This window comes from Akebia trifoliata, chromosome 11, assembly GCF_017979445.1.
Source record: "Akebia trifoliata isolate Shusen 1 chromosome 11, ASM1797944v1, whole genome shotgun sequence".
In the NCBI taxonomy this organism is placed as follows: domain Eukaryota; kingdom Viridiplantae; phylum Streptophyta; class Magnoliopsida; order Ranunculales; family Lardizabalaceae; genus Akebia; species Akebia trifoliata.
In genome coordinates, this window is record NC_141385.1 from 6,701,686 (window position 1) to 6,718,069 (window position 16,384).

A 16,384-nucleotide genomic window follows, 5' to 3' on the forward strand; every position below is an offset into this window, starting at 1 on the left:
TAGTTATATAAGTTTTAAAAAATTAATGCATGTTCAATTGACTCACCCAAGCTGATGAGTTGACTCAATTCTTGATCCAGGTTCACTTTAGAACCGACTCAGATCCAGATGAAAACAATATCCGTATCCGACCCGTACCATACAGGTCAAGTCAAAGAACTTGTAATTGATCGGATCAGATACTTTCGTACCCTACATGAAAATGCGTTTACACGAGGGTGTGTTGGAGCGCACGTGTGTCTGGGACCACAAAAAGAAGCAAAAGGACACGAAATATGACATAAAGTTTGAAGTAGATTTGTATTATGTAGTTGCCACTGTCGGGTGGCCCCTACCTAATTTAGGCAACAAATAAAGTTTAAAAAAGGGGTTGGATTTGGATCGAATACAATATTCGGACCGCCCAACTGACGGTCTGCTGCACGTGGTGCCACCTCAATGTGTTGGGTGGGTTTAGATTTCATGATCTCTGTTTATCCCTAATGGATGGTGAATCCACGACCATGTCCCACGTTATATGCTTTTGCTTCCCCATTGCACCAACCTATGTTTTTTGTTTTTTTTTTTTTTTTAATTACTTAAAGTACCTTAGCAGAGGGATTTATTTTTAAATAATCCCTAAGTTTTTCTCGATAACTTGATGGGACATTTAGTAAACTTTTTATTTTTTAATGATCCTTTATTATTGGCGAACTCACCATTTTTTTATTTATTGTCGAGTTCACCACCTTTTATTGATTGTTGAACTCGATATTTTTATATTTGATGTCGAGTTCACAATTTTTACTGTCGAATTCACTACTATTTACTGTCGAATTTATCACTTTTTATTTATTGTCGAACTCGACATTTTTTTATTTACTGTAACCCACCCATTTTTTTATTTTTGAATTTTGTAACTAAAATACATGGAAAGATCTACTAAAAACTTGTTGAGATGATTTCAACCCAAAAGAACCATTCTTGATCAATGTTCATCCAAAAACTAAGAAAAAAAAAATTCCTTGAAAATGATTTATTCTTTCTTCTTAAATCCTTTTCAACGGAATGGACTCTCTGAAACTCAATTGAGATGCCAAAAATCAAATTTTTTTTTTGATGAAAACAATGAGTTCAAATAGTTAAGGCATTCAATCCTAAGGTCCATGGACTGTTAAGAAACGAAAAGTTTACGAAATAGACTATTAAGAGACCATCCAAAACTTAGAAACTATTCAGAAAAAGTCCCTTCACCAGAGATTTTCAATGGTTACCAAGCAATAGTAAATCATTCATCGCAAATCATTTGCAGTGCAAATCATTTGTAAATGCAAATTATTTGTGATGTACCAAACAGAGCCTAGGTGTGGATGAATAATTGTCAACCAGGATCTTTTCTACCCTATACTGAAATAGTAATCACAATAGCACTTCGAAGTTGTGGGCATTTGATGAAATCTAGCAAAACGCATCTTTTTCTATTTCTAGATTGTGAACAGTATAGATGAGAAGGGGAGCTTTAGCAGCCATGACTTTTGGCTTTTGGCTTTTGTGGGAATCTAGAGTCGTCGAACATACTTTTGACTCCGAAAAGTGGTTTTGATGGACAAAACACTAAAGCTAACCACCAAATATTGCATCAAACACAACCTAAGAATACTAAAAGGTTCTCATTACCTAATATCCAGGTAAAAAGACAATAACACTAAAGAGCATTGAATTGGATAGAAAGAAGGAATACAAGATCATGCCCAGATGCATCAGTAGAGGACAGAGAACCATACAAGTTTTCTACCATTTATGCTGAAATAAGACCCACATAACCAGCAAATATAGCCAAGATGCATGATACAACATATGTGCTTGTCACAATGAGAGGTTCTTTAATTCCACATAATTCAAGGTGGCGATGCAAAGGCGCCATTTGGAACAAACGGCGACCATCTCCGTACAACCATTTTGTGGCCTTGTAGTAAAATACCTGGTCCATAAGAAAAACCATTTCTCAGCCATATGAAAGAACACTTTAAGCGAAAAAATTTGATACTTGTCTCTTAGATTAAAAAATGGAAAGAAACAACGGCTCAAAATAAATGGAAACTGTCTTTCCATGTACATTCTCATAACTGATTCAACATTTAAACATTTTTTTATGGGAAAGAATATAACATGAGAGGTAGTGAGGTTCATGGACTAGTGTGAGAATATCAACAAGAAAAGGGAACAGATGGGAAAGAGCTTCAGGAATAGAGAGTACATTAATTGAACCACATATGTATGGTGGCAACCTTAATCCCTACATGGACAGAAATTGAAACCGAATTTCAAGTGTAAAATTTGAAGACTACCTATCCCATTCTTGTCATTCTATGCCGGACAAGGACATCGTTCAACTTAATGAGTACAACACTATTTACCACTGACACAGACACGTGTAAGTGTCAGACTTGGTGATAGAAAAAAAAAGCTAGGCACATTGATTCCAGCAAACCAAATACACTGAAACATCCATATAGTGTATTTCATATATTATATTATTTTTTTCGATTGATATATATATTTCATATCCATCATGCAATTTGAACATTTGTATTTAGAATGAGTTAAAAGAAATGAAAAACATGTCGATCAGTGTTCAAGTGACAACTTAAAGCAATAAATTGCTACAATAAGGTCTGAATTGCATTTGTGGATCGAAGAAAATAAAATGTCCGAAATGAATTAGGGTGTCAATTTATGTTTGACACGAGCCACATCACACAAAGCTAGCATGACTGAACTTTCTCACTAACCAAATTGATGCCAAAGGAAACACAGATCCTATAAAACAATAACTTGCTTATTATGTGAAATTAGCACACCAGAAATCAGTAATTATACAGATGACATGACCGTGAGACAAATTTTCGCAAATCAGTGCCCCACGTTCAAAATATAGTGTTGATATGAAAAGGTTCAAAACGTATGACGTATATGAGAAAGCCATTTTAGCGGAAAAAAAAAATGTCTTAGATAGTGCTTAGTAGGAAGCTTAATAAAACAGTCGAGAGAGAACTCAATATCCAGGATTGTGTGAACAGAAGATGGAGAGTTATTGTTCATCTTCCAATCTAAAATTGAAGTTCCACGAGTTTTTGAGAATGGTAGAAGTTTGGGCTCCACCATGTTCTCTCTTGATAACTATGTGAAATCCAGAGGCCATGTTCTTGTTAATTGGGATTCCTTTATGGAATCTGAAGTCCAAACCAAACAATACCTAAATTTTTCGATATGCTCAAAGGAGAAATTGAGGGTATCTGCAACACATTAATTGGTGCCTCTCCACCCTACTTGAACCACTAGATGCGTTGTGGCATCAATCGGGCGGATTTAGGGTGGGGGCTGTGGGGGCACTAGCCCCCACAAGAATTTTCAAAGTCTATGAATTAGTGAGATATTGCAACAGATTTTAGCGGCGGATAAAAAAATCTGCCATTATTGCCCCCACAATTTTTTTTTCCAATCTTAGTTGCCCCCACAACTATTTTTTTTTCACTCTTAGTTGTCCCCACAACAAAAAAATTTCTACTCTTGATTGCCCCCACATGGGCAAAATCCTGGCTCCGCCCCTGGTGTCAGTCGTGGTTCTTCTTCGAGCCCAAACATTATTTCCATCTTCTTAGATACAATATTCCCGTTGTTGCTACTCCTACGATAATATTACACTTTTACTGTTGGAAATAGACTAAGGCCTTGTTTGTTATGCTGCAAATCATTTGCAAATGCAAAAATGATATTCTAAAATCAATTTTATTGGTGCTTGGTTTACACAATGCAAATGATTTGCATTGCAAAAAAATTGCATGGATCACCTAAATTCTTAAGAATTTCAGCAAATGATTTGCAGTCTGCAACACAAAAAAGTGCCGCAAATCATTTGCAAAATTAGTTGACTCCAACCTATGCATATCAAAATTACTAAAATGTCCTATTATCAATCAAATTATGAAAATACCATTAGTACTTGGTACAACAATAACCCTCCTCCAACTCCAAGATACATTAAATTGCACAATGAAATTACAACAATACTTCTCATCAAAGAAACTTATAAATTATAAAAATAACCCTGCATTAATACGCCTATGAATTTACATAAATACATCTCTTCATAATATTTAATTGCATATGAAAATTACAAAAATGCCCTTCATTTATTTTATTGCAAAATATCCCTCATCATGAAGGTATTTTTTGTAAATTCATATTCATGTTGATGTAACAAGTACTAAAAGTACTTTTATAATTTGAATATTTTATTTGATAATGGGTATTTTTATAATTCCAATATGTAGATTACTATACCTTTTGATAGGGATATTTTTTGTAAATTCATGTGTACGTTAATGAAGCAAGTATTGAGGGTATATTTGTAAGTTGAAAGATTTCTTTGATGAGGTTGAACAAGTTAAAATAGTCTTCATGTTTTATTTTAACAAGAAATCACAAAGAAAATTTTATTGCAATTATCAAAACCACAAAAAAAGATTCACAAGAGAGTCCCAATGGTTACCAAGCAATAGTAAATCTGTCACCGCAAACTATTTGCAAATGCAAATGATATGTAGTGCACCAAGCAGGGCCTAAGTATGAAAATATGAACGAAGGCACTGATCCTCATCAACAACCATCGGTGGCATTAATTTAACCTTTTGGACACCAAAGAGTAAGTCAATTCATCCACTTCAACTCTATCTCAATCAGCAGTCTTGCAGGTATTATGCCTATGAGGATCTCTAACCCTTGTATTTACGCAGGTTGAATGAATGGACTAAATCTAACCAAATAGAAATGATTCAATGGAGGGGAAACTGTCTAGAAGACTACTAATTTCTTTAACTCTAGAACCTTCTTGGGACCTACTAGATCGTTCTTACAATATATAATATAAGATTCTGTACAACAATTATGATGCATCGAAAGAACTTTCTAGACTTCCCCACAGTATAGTAGCATTTTTCAGGTTCTCCTAGATTCTCCAACTTGGGGAAACTCAGGTTTTACCAAAGAGGTTGAGGACATTGCATGTAGCACCTTGGTTCAAGTTGAGGGTACTAAAAATGACAGAGAATGCCACAAATGATATGAATGGGAGTAGTAAGAAAAGACATGAAAACATATGTCTTGGGTCTTGACTAAAAATATAGCTAAAGGTAGAATTGAATGGCGATGTAGACACATGTTTGTGATGTAGGGCAAGATTAATTAGACAGTGACGAAGAAGAAAGAAAAATCATAGAAAGAGGTTTCAAGAAAAGGTTTCAGACCCAAAAGATTTTATTGGCTATTGTTAAGGGTTTTCAACATGACCAATCGGATGGATGAAGCACACAATTTTGCAATTAAGGTATGATAAAAACATTCAAAGAACCCAACAGTAATAAATTTCCAAAGAGAAAAACTAAATAGCCTTAATGAGAAAGGGATTAGGATATTTGGCTGGGGTTAGGGATTAATTTAAAAAAGAAAATGAGATGAACAGGAAGAATAGATGAATAATAAGAAGAAAAAGATTAGAGAAAAAAGTTCAAAAATTACCTTGGAATCACACCAAGATGGCTTCATACCATATCCAATTGCTAGAAAAGAAAAAATTTAAGAAGAGATCTGTAAAAAATTTATTCAATAATCGGAGAGAAATCAATTGTAATGACTATATATATAGGGAATGCTAACGTCCAAGACCTCATGCAGACGTTAGCATTTTCCAACACATTTTTTTCGAATAATGCCCCCATCCATTGTCTTTTAGTGAAAAAGATAGGGGTATGCTGGTCTTTTAGTGAAAAAGATACATAATAAATGCTTATTTGCATTGATTGCCAAAGCATTTATTGCAAATACAACATTTAAATTTAAAGACTAAATGCCCTCAGCATTTGTTATATAAAAGACAAGCGTTTACCATGTAAATAAACATTTAATTATGTAAAAAGACTAATCTTCTTCACTAAAAGACAAAATGGATAGTGGTATTGTTGGAAAAAAAAATGTGTTGAAGAATGCTAACGTCCCCATGAGGTCTTGGACGTTAGGATTCCCATATATATATGCTCTCACATTTTTTATTCTAACTCTAATCTTAATTACATGACTTAAACTCTAAAGTTTTTTACCCAAACAATTGAGATATAAATCCCGTCACTAACTGATACCCTACTAGTATTTAGGCCATAATTTTCTCAAAACATATTGGATTTCGCAACTTCTTGAGGTCTTTAAAAAGGTAACTTAATAACCTTTCAAATGACACGAAAATCAACTTAATAGGACAAGTTTTGACCTCTAAAAACAAGGCTTACAGAAAACTGATGTGAATAGTATTCAAAATAACTTAGGATCAGAATGCAATAAATCTAACTAATTTAAAACTAACCCCAATAAATAAAAAAGTGAAAAAAACAAAATCAGGACCCAAAATGTGGAAACCCAAATTATTACAAAATTGCCATTTGAGCCTATGACTATTAGTTTGATATGCGTCCCGCATTATGTTGTCCCCAATATTTATAATACAATGTACATAATGACATTATAGTAACTTCATGTATAGTTGGAGAAACAAATCCTTAGACATCCATGCAAAGGGTAAATTGTATTTGAGTTCTTTTGATCAATTACAAAAAATAGTCATCCTTAATTTCTTATGTTAACTGAATGATCCCTTTAAATTTCTTAACCTATTATATCAACGCATTGCATCATTAAAGCCCCTGTAAGCGTCCATTTGAACAAGACTAGGATACAACTATCAAGGCCTAGCAATGATTAACATGGGCTTAACTGATGCAAGATTAAGTATAGTGTTCCGAGTGGTTTTGTTTCATCCTACAAAGGTTTTTTGTGTTGTAAAATCCAGTAATATAGTGCTGATCCAATCAACAAAGGATGAAAGAAAAGAAGAAAAGATAACCAAGATAACAAACCTGCACTATAACTGAAATTGCTTCAAGGACAAAGATCCCAGATGAAATAAATAATGGAAAGAACATTCCCGTGCATGCCGCCATCGCAGCAAGTGCTCCACCCAATGCCAAGGATCCAGTATGACCCATGATTATGGACGCCTTGTACCGGTTATGCAAAAGGAAACCAATGCAGGCTCCCGCCATCGATGCTCCAAATATAGAAAGGCCTGTTTTAGAACATACAAAAAGCAAGTATTCAAGAAGAACCCAAATAGAAAAACTTTGAATCTCTTATCTTTGATCAGACACCAAAACAATCTTCATATAAAGTTCAAACTTTCAACATCGTCACCAACTATACCTTATACCAAATATTTATTTATTTATTTGATAGGCCCCTATACCAAATATTGGGGTTGGCAACATGAATCCCATGTTGGCCATTTTACTCTATTTTAAGTGACAACCATAAATATTAGAACCAAGCAACTAATGAAGTAAACAGTACCACTAGAACTGCAAATTATGTGAAGCAAAACATACTAACCAGAGCATATTGGAAGCACTGCGATTGACATCCCTACAAAAGCCAATGCTGCTGTCCCTCCAGCCAGCCCATCAAGGCTGTCTGTTAAATTAATGCCATTCCCCATAGTAACAAAACAGAATGTAGTTAAAAATGGATAAAGTTTTCCCAGATATATAAGGCCCAGAGCTGCAGGTAGAGGTACCAATGTTTTCCTACATTGCAAAATGAAGAAAGTGGTTAAAATGGCAGAATAATATATATATTTTTGAAAAGTATAAATTTTATTAAACAAAGAAGGCAAGTACAATGGTCAGTCGAGATGACCAACAAAAGCAAAGCACCTAACTATCACAAAACGAGTCCCATCTAAAGACGAAGACCCCCTTAAATTCAGGACATAACTTGCACCAAAAGAGGAAACTGCCCCTTTGAAGATCCTCTTATTCCTTCCAACCATAGCCCCCAGGCAGAATCATATCTATTAAAATACTTATTGCTTAATAATAAGGTCCCTAATAAAGGGCACAGGAATCTAAAAAACTACAGAAAGTAATGCATCAAAAAGTTTATGGCATCACTTCCACCAATGGAGCTTTTGCACAGATGCCCCAGCTAATGGAGCCTAAGATGGCCGCCTGGCTACAAAGAAACCAAACTGAAAAAAGACTCACAAAAAAAAAACAGTGCTAAGAAGCACATAACAAATCTCATCTAAACACAAAATCCTCAAAGAAAGATCCTCTAAATTCTTCAAAAAATTTGCTCCAAAAACATCGACCCCAAAATTTCCACAATAACTTCATGCAGGTGATGTTCCTTCCCTTCAAACTTCCTATTGTTCCACATGCCCCAATACACTGCAAAGGGAGTTAAAGATCACACGATTCGATTTTTGATAGTGCTTCCAATAAGGGCCCAACTCAGGAAAAGCACTAAGATAGAAAAACGGAAAACACCCGAGAAATCTTGAATAGCAAAAGAAAATAAGCCCAAATCTTCTTAACAAAGGAACAATGGATAAGAAGGTGATTGCCCGAGTTTTACATATTTCTTATTTATCAACCTGCTTTATCCAGAGTCCCTTCAAAAATTATCTTAGTATGCTCTTTCAACGATACCAACTAATGGCACATGGAAGGGTTTGTGAGCTTGTTCAAAGGATTCATCTCCTTCCAAGAGGCTAACCTAGAATCAGATTTTGTAGGTCGGAGGCTGTTAGAAATTTTGTTGAGATACCACCAGTGGCAGCCCTCTTCCAAAGTAGTCTAGTCTTGGAATAATCCATTTCATGTCAAATTGATTAAAAGTAGCTCCAAACTTTCCTAGCCAGTGTTAACGCATAATAAGTGATCCATGTTTTCTTCCTCATTTTACACACAATGTACATGTTTGCGATTAATAGACCTCTATTTATAAGGTGATAATATTATCAAACAACATTCCAAGAGAATGATTGCACTCTTTGGGGAAAAGGATTTCCGATTCCCCTATATCTTCTAATATTGATAATATTTTTCTCCAAGAATCCAAATAAGACAGAACAAATTTGAAATTCCTAACCAGATCAGTAATATTTTATTTTAACAATCGGCATATTATAAGTATGATACATATGTGTGGGTTTACTGAGACCTTTATTTGCGTAGAGATAATTTTGGGGGAAAATTAAAATAAACAAGCTCATACAAAGCATAGATACATGTGATTAATGAAAACTTTATTCGAAGCAACTTCTCTTTTTCCTCCTCTTGCTCTTCCTTGGTGGTGGTCCTTGATTATATCTAGTTTATTTATTATTGATGATTATTGTACAATGTTTTACTCAAGAACACAAAATAGCCTATAGGACATTTTAATACCTTACTTGACCTTTGAAACATCATACCTTCTACACCGTTTTAATGCTTTTTCTCAAACATGCACAATTTATATGCAAATATTGGTGTTGGAGGTTGTACTAGCTTAAAAAGTTCAATTTTAATTTTTTGTTCCCAGCTCCCTAAGCCTCAATAAATCAGTGAGAAGTTATTCTAAGATCAAACAACATTAACAAAAATATATTTTTCCACAATACAAAATGCAAGTGTTTATTTGTCAAAATTTTCATAACCTTTTCTAATTGAATTTGCCACATAGTTACTCATTCTTCTATTTTCATTTGAAAAGCCGTGCTCACGAGGTTGGTGGCCTTACAAGCCTCACCCCACTCCTTCACATCTAAAAGCTTTGAAAGCAATTGTAAAGGAAAAAAAAAACATGAGGAATTAGAGTCCCCAACTATATGGTACAAGCAAAAGTAGTGAGAAAGGGCTCACTAGAAATGCACCAAAATCTCCAAAAGAATTTATCCAGGGGCAGAAACATTAGCCTCCCATCTCAGTACAAATTCTCCATACCTAAGACTCCTGCAACCACCAGGAAATCCGAAGTCCAATGGTAAAGAACATTTTGATCTTCAAGACTGTAGACACCAAGTCTCACTCTAGTAATATAAAGAGAGCATTAACAATATATGGATCAAGATGTTCTAACAGATTATCTGATAATGATTTGGCGGGGCTCCGTGGGTTCCACATGAAAATGAATCAAGGGCTATTTTTAATTCAAGGCACCTCACATGGAGGTGAGGTATCATCCTCATTATAAAAATAAATAAATAGATAAATTATGATATTTCTAGCCCAACAAAAACTGGATTACAAGTTGAGAATTTATAGACCACCTATTTAACCCATTAAATGATAAGTCCACGCTTTATAGGGTTAAAGATTTTAGAATGGGCTGATTTTGACCAGGAAAAGTCAGCCCTTGAATTCTTTCAATGAAGGCCCCAGGCACATTAAATGCATTACAGGTCCATCTCATGTACTTCTTGCTTTTTTTTTTTACCTGTAATGAATGTAAAGCCTAAGTGGATTTATTGAAATATTTTTTCCAAAAGAATAGATGTGTGTTACCATCAAATAATGTTGATCAAATTAGTTACGAGAAAGTATACATGTTGTAGGGTGATGATATATTTGTTGAGTCCAACCAAAATGAAAACCATGTCCCAACAGCTACCTGTTAAGTACAGCATTAAAAATAAGCTGGCTAAGTTCAAAAAAGCAAATGAAATACGTAACAAATGTGGAAAAGGATAAGCAACAAAAATAAAAAAAATTTAAAATAAAAATACCTCTAACAAAACTTTAATCCACGCAGGTAATCCATAATTATGATTCTTGATGAAACTAAAGACGTCATCAAGTAACCCAATTGCTGCAAATGCTAGAGTTGCGGCTATTGCTCCAAAAACTTCAACAGAAGAGAAACCAGTTATGAATCTTGCAACAGTTACACCAATCGGAATGAAAAACAATCCACCCATTGTAGGGGTTTCCTTCTGAGAGGAGTGCATAACGGGTCCTTCTTTCCTGATGGTTTGACGAATCCTCAAACTATCAAGTAGTGGGACACATACATATCCTGCAAATGAGGCTAAAACTGCAGATATTAAAAATGGGCGCGTCAAGTAAAATGATGCCAAAGGTAGTCTGACAATACGCCATAGACACCAGTCTACAAGTAAAAGAAGAATCGTCAAGAAGACTATCAATCCCATATTAATTAAAACTCCAGGTTGAATCCTGCCATTAGAGTATGCAAAAAAATTCAGGCCCAAAACAAGTTTTCAGCAAAAAATAAGTAGAAAGTAAACCTACATTGTGTAATATATAGCATGGCAACAATGCCTTGTGAAGCAAATCTTTTTATCTATCAAAAAAAAAAAAACACAAATAGTATGGCAGCAATAGCATTCACATGGATTTGTGTCTAACATAGATATGAGGTGTTTGACATGGTCACACAGCACCTTAGAGAAGTCTGAAACCCTAACATCTCCGTGATAGTGGATACAAGCACACTTGAATTAATAGACAGAAATGAATGGAGGAACAGGGTTCATTCAGCCAACCCAATTTTTTTTATAAAGCTTTGAAGATGATGATTGGTATTTACTCCAAAGATTTTAAAAAATTGAAACTAAGTTCTTTCCTTTAAATGTAGATTTGTACATCAAAGAGCAACAATCTTCTTTCACAACAAAATTAGTGCACAGAAGATGGAGCACACAAATCAAAGGAATTTTTTATTATCAAATATCTTTAATAAAGGGTGTCAATGCATTAGGCGTAAGATGTATATCTAGATGCATCGACAAGGATATGTGTGTTGATATCACAATAAGGACCATACAAGTGTCGGTCATTGTCATATAGCTTTAGGAAAATGGTTGCCCATTTACACAACTGGTACAGAAATACATAATCATCCCAACAAAATTTGTGGATAATCACAAAGCAAGCTTGCTTAAAATCTCAAGTGAGAAGATAAAGGAATCTCCCCAGCAGGATCCCATCTCCCATGCAAGATCCTGTTGACTTGCCAAAAGAACAAAAGACATGATGTAACCCTAGGGCCTTCCAAGCATAGTATTAAATTTTAACATATTTCCATGAAACATACCTAAATATTTCCATGTCCACAAGTCTCAACACAAAATTTTATTGATGGTTTCTTTTTGTATTTATAGCGGTGGAAATCACTAATCGTTCACGAAATATTCTGGTGAGAAGTGATTTTAAAAATCAAACATTGTATGATGCACAACCATCAAAAAATGATATTTAAAGAAGAAAAGACCTATTCATAAGTTTTGTTGACAATGAAAACACTTCTCTTCATCAAGAGAGATCAAAGAAACTTTCTAGGAAGCAGATATTTTTCCATTGATCGGTAAAGATAGACAACAATTTCTTTGATAGAGAGAGAGTACAATGAAGATGAGCAACTATAATGGGAGTGAGACCATAGGAAGAATCCAAGAAGAGGGAAATATAAATCCAAACAATGTGCTACTACAATTAGGATAAAATCTAAGACCAATTGAAAATTAGATCTTCGAAAAAAATGCCAATGCCCCTTATGTCAAGAAGATACTCTATAGGACACCATTGCCTTCACTTCATGATGATGTCAACTATAAAAAGTCCGCCTTACCTTCCAATACAAGTGTTCCGTTTTTTCTAAATGCACCAACAAACAACAAAAGGATATAATGTCCAAAAGAACAAATCCAATAGGGGAAGGAAAGCCTCTGTAGTGCCAACCTTTGACTAAGTTTGGGACAAACTTAGCATCACCCATCTAATCCCAAAGCAGGTAATTAAGTTCTAATATATCTGGAAATTGAGTAATGCAAAAATGGGTGATCCTTCGATTCTTCCATTACTCTATTTCCAGATATGTTAGAACTTAAGGCCTCCCTATAGAAGAATCTAAATAAGAATCACTCATCAGAGGCACACTTCCAACATCTCCTATACTCCCAAAATGATATCTAACTTGGATAGATTTAGAATCGAAGAATTGATAGACTAAATCTCCCCGTTGTTTATATATTTGCTAAGACTTAATTTCCAATATTAAGACTTTAGTTCCAAAAAATCCCATTTTCATCATGGATCAAATTATCGCGAACAAGAGTGTCATTTGGTTTGGCTAGCACATAAATGCATGGAAAAGCAACATGAAGAGGAATGTTCTTAAAGCGCACATCTCCCAATAGTTCATTCCAATTCCATAGCATACTTAAAGTGAATTTCCTTTTTTTTTTTTTTTTTAAATGTTGGAACCTTGGAAATGCCTTCCCAAATAAAAGTCTTGGAGGAGAACGATGGGTCCAAAGTATACCTCCCAAATGATTTGTCCAATTTTCGGTTCCTATTACTTCTATCGAATGGCTTTACCAATCCTCTCCAAATCTCTAGAGCCACTTACCAAAGACCCACATTCAGACCTTCAAAGTGTCTCAGAACCAAATCCAGCACACTTCATGAATGCATTCCTTTCTAAATATATCTTCTTAGTCATCCCATTCAGCCTCAACACCTCATCTCTATTGCGCACAACTAACGAACATATTGTTTCTTGACTGCCCAAAACTATAAACCATATCCAATATTACTGGCATGTTATAATTTATTTCTTTTAATTTAATTGAGATGTGTCAATCACATAGCACTCTTATACTTTTATCATTTAGCTCTAATTCTACAAATATCCTCCCCGATATAGCTAACCTTGTGGATAATATAACCAAGGTAATGAAAAAAAAAAAAAAAAAACGCTCTAGGATAGTTATGAGCAATCAATTATTATTGGCCCTTCCTCTTCATGTCTCACTCTAAAGTTGCTCTCCATATACATTATGTTAATTCTAATTATTTTGAAGCGACTGGAATCCAAAGTGCTCTTCAAAGTAAGGGGTGCCCCAATCATTTCCAAAATTAAAATTCATTTTACTTTATGGAGTGATCATAACAAACCATTTTAAAGAATTAAAATTATTATTCACAACAAGGATCAAGAAAGATTTAAAGTTTAATAGTAAATGGTATGCTTTGCCTATTTTTCTTGCGTCTATTTCGAAGCATTGCAAAGCGATGAGCAGTCACGGCCATGGCCCCATCAGATGAGTCAATATGCTCTTTGATGCTAGGCAAGTCAACATCTCCAATTGGATTTATTACAAGCTCTGTATCACTCTCTTCACCACTTGATGATAGTAAGTAAGAATTGTCCCCAGGAATCCTGTCAATGTCCCCCCACCCATCAAATGAAGTCATGCCCTCTGCATCCTTTATCAAGAAACCAATAAGCATCAAAATCAATGTAATAAAAATAATTTTCATAGGATGAACACCCATCCATTTATTCAAAAAAAAAATCTATATTTTTCTCAAAAACAACTCTTGGAAGGATTCTTTTTTGTTTGTTTTTACACAAATGAGGCGATTATCTATGGGACCCAAAATTCTCGTATTGTATAATTGTAGCCATTTGTTTTCAATTGCACATGATTGAGAATCTTGTATGGGACTCTTATCAGTTATCCCATGCATGTGTGTGTGTGTGTGTATGTGTGTGTGTGTGTGTGTGTGTGTGTGTTTGAGGTTATTAGAATAGGCCTGTAACTAAATAAAAAATGTAAACCAACCAATTTACAGCATTTTTAAGGTTGGAAGTCTATCGGAATTAACTTATTTCCACTACCAAATACTCCCTAAATCTCTGACTAAGTTATTAGCGTATAGGATCACATTCATTTCAGATTTTCTCTTAAATCACAAATACCTCATCCGTGGACCTGATTCGAACCAGATTATGCCGCAAATCACATCCATTTCGACGGATTTCGGATCTAGAAAACTACAAAAAGAAATTGCCAATAAATGAGATCAGCTGATAAGCTCTGTAACGAGAACGAATTTTAAAAGGGAGGTGGGTATGAGGATTACCAGAAACCAGGAATTCTGCAAATCGTGAGAATCGAATCAAACTAAGAGTTGAGAAGGATACTCTTACCTTGAAATGACCACATAGATGTAAAGAGAAAGTAGTTTGGATTCTTGTTCGAGCAGGAGTGAGTCGTTTTAGGGTTTGCGGAAATCCTTGACGAGTGAGATAGAGATTTACAGAAGAAGAAGACATGAGAGAGAGAGAGAGAGAGAGAGAGAGGGAAAAGCTGATCGATCTTGTGTTTAGGTGGAAATATTTAGTGACCTTTGGCGCCTCGTAGACTTCAAACAGTATGACGTTACTCTCGATATTTCCCAAAGTAACCCAAGTGGGTCCATTTTTGTCGTCGCTTCTCATTTAAAATTACATTAATTAAAGATAAAAAAAAATTCTCATATAAGGGTCCTTTATGTAATTTTTTCCATACTTAATCACATAATAATCAAGTTTGGATTTTGCAATTACACGGGGGTGTCAATGGGTACGGATTCAATCACTTGTTCGATCAAATTCCACGAAAATTTGTAATAAAAAACATTTTTGAAATTTTCGTTTTTTTAAGAAATAAATGAAATTAATTTATACATTTTTTATCATGGGATATATGTAAAAATAATGATTTTTCAAAATATGGGTTAGAGGTTTTGGATTGAGCTGATTTTTTGTGATGATGATCCTCACAAAATATACATCCAATCTGAAACTTCATCAAAAGTGATTTAGAATGTGGACCGTCTATATATATATATATATATGGGAAGCATTTGAATGCCCTAAAGAGAGTCAAATATTTTTCAAAATAGGGGTCAAAAGTTTTGGATTGAATTGATTTTTGGTGAGGATGATCTTTAAACTAAGTTTATTGATTGAAGAATCGTGGACCGTCCGATTTTTGTAAATCAATTTTGATGGGGTTAGAAGTTTCGGAATGGATTGATTTTGGGTGAAGGTGATCTTCTCATCATAAAGATCCTCCTCACAAAAAATCAGCTCATTTTGAAACTTCCAACCCATACATTTAAAAAATGTTTAACCTAGTGTTTAATTCTTTTTTGGGCCTCCGAACACCACTCTCTCTCTATATATATATATATATACTAAACATAGGATAATAAAACCAAATTGAAGTAAAGTTGAACTACTATCCAACCAATTTATCGAACACATAGGAGTCGATGTTAACTCAATTTTCAATTTGTCAAATGCAATGAACACAAGAGAGCATGAAGTCAAAAGGTATATCTTTGACTAAAAAATCACAAAGGTTTTGAAGTCTTCTCAAAATCTTTGATGAATCTTTGGTAGGACCCTTCATGACTTAGAAATGATCTCATTTCCTTCACCATTTTTGGAGGTGGTAGTTTGGCAATTATACACACCTTTGCCTTGTCCACCTCAATACCTATCTCAAATGTTGAGCCGAAGGATCCTTAGTGAGGGTGGAATCCTTACTAGTTAGTAAGGCTAGTCAATCTCTATTTTAAACTCCGTAAAGACCACAAAGACCATTTCTACTGCATATAAACGGGATTCTTTTTAAACAATACTCTCTTCTTAAATCCGCATATTTGATGGTTGTGATTTG

General features: G+C 34.6%; 1 protein-coding gene across 6 annotated transcripts; it reads right to left on the reverse strand.

Moving 5' to 3' along the window:
* Positions 1-1,679: 1,679 nt before the first annotated feature.
* On the reverse strand, positions 1,680-15,031 carry TRANS11 (translocase 11). 6 transcript variants are annotated; one of them, XM_086458117.1, is made up of 8 exons: positions 14,866-15,031; positions 14,635-14,709; positions 13,906-14,138; positions 10,634-11,084; positions 10,454-10,518; positions 7,474-7,667; positions 6,945-7,153; positions 1,680-1,960 (listed from the first exon to the last, which is right to left on the reverse strand). In XM_086458117.1, exons 1-8 carry the CDS (start codon positions 14,989-14,991, stop codon positions 1,778-1,780), a joined length of 1,536 nt encoding a protein of 511 aa, XP_086314243.1. In that variant the 5' UTR covers positions 14,992-15,031; the 3' UTR covers positions 1,680-1,777. The 6 variants fall into 6 exon arrangements, with proteins under 6 accessions (XP_086314243.1, XP_086314245.1, XP_086314247.1 ...); XM_086458119.1 differs by having other exon boundaries at positions 13,906-14,091; positions 14,799-15,008; XM_086458121.1 differs by having other exon boundaries at positions 13,906-14,131; positions 14,799-15,008.
* Positions 15,032-16,384: the final 1,353 nt, after the last annotated feature.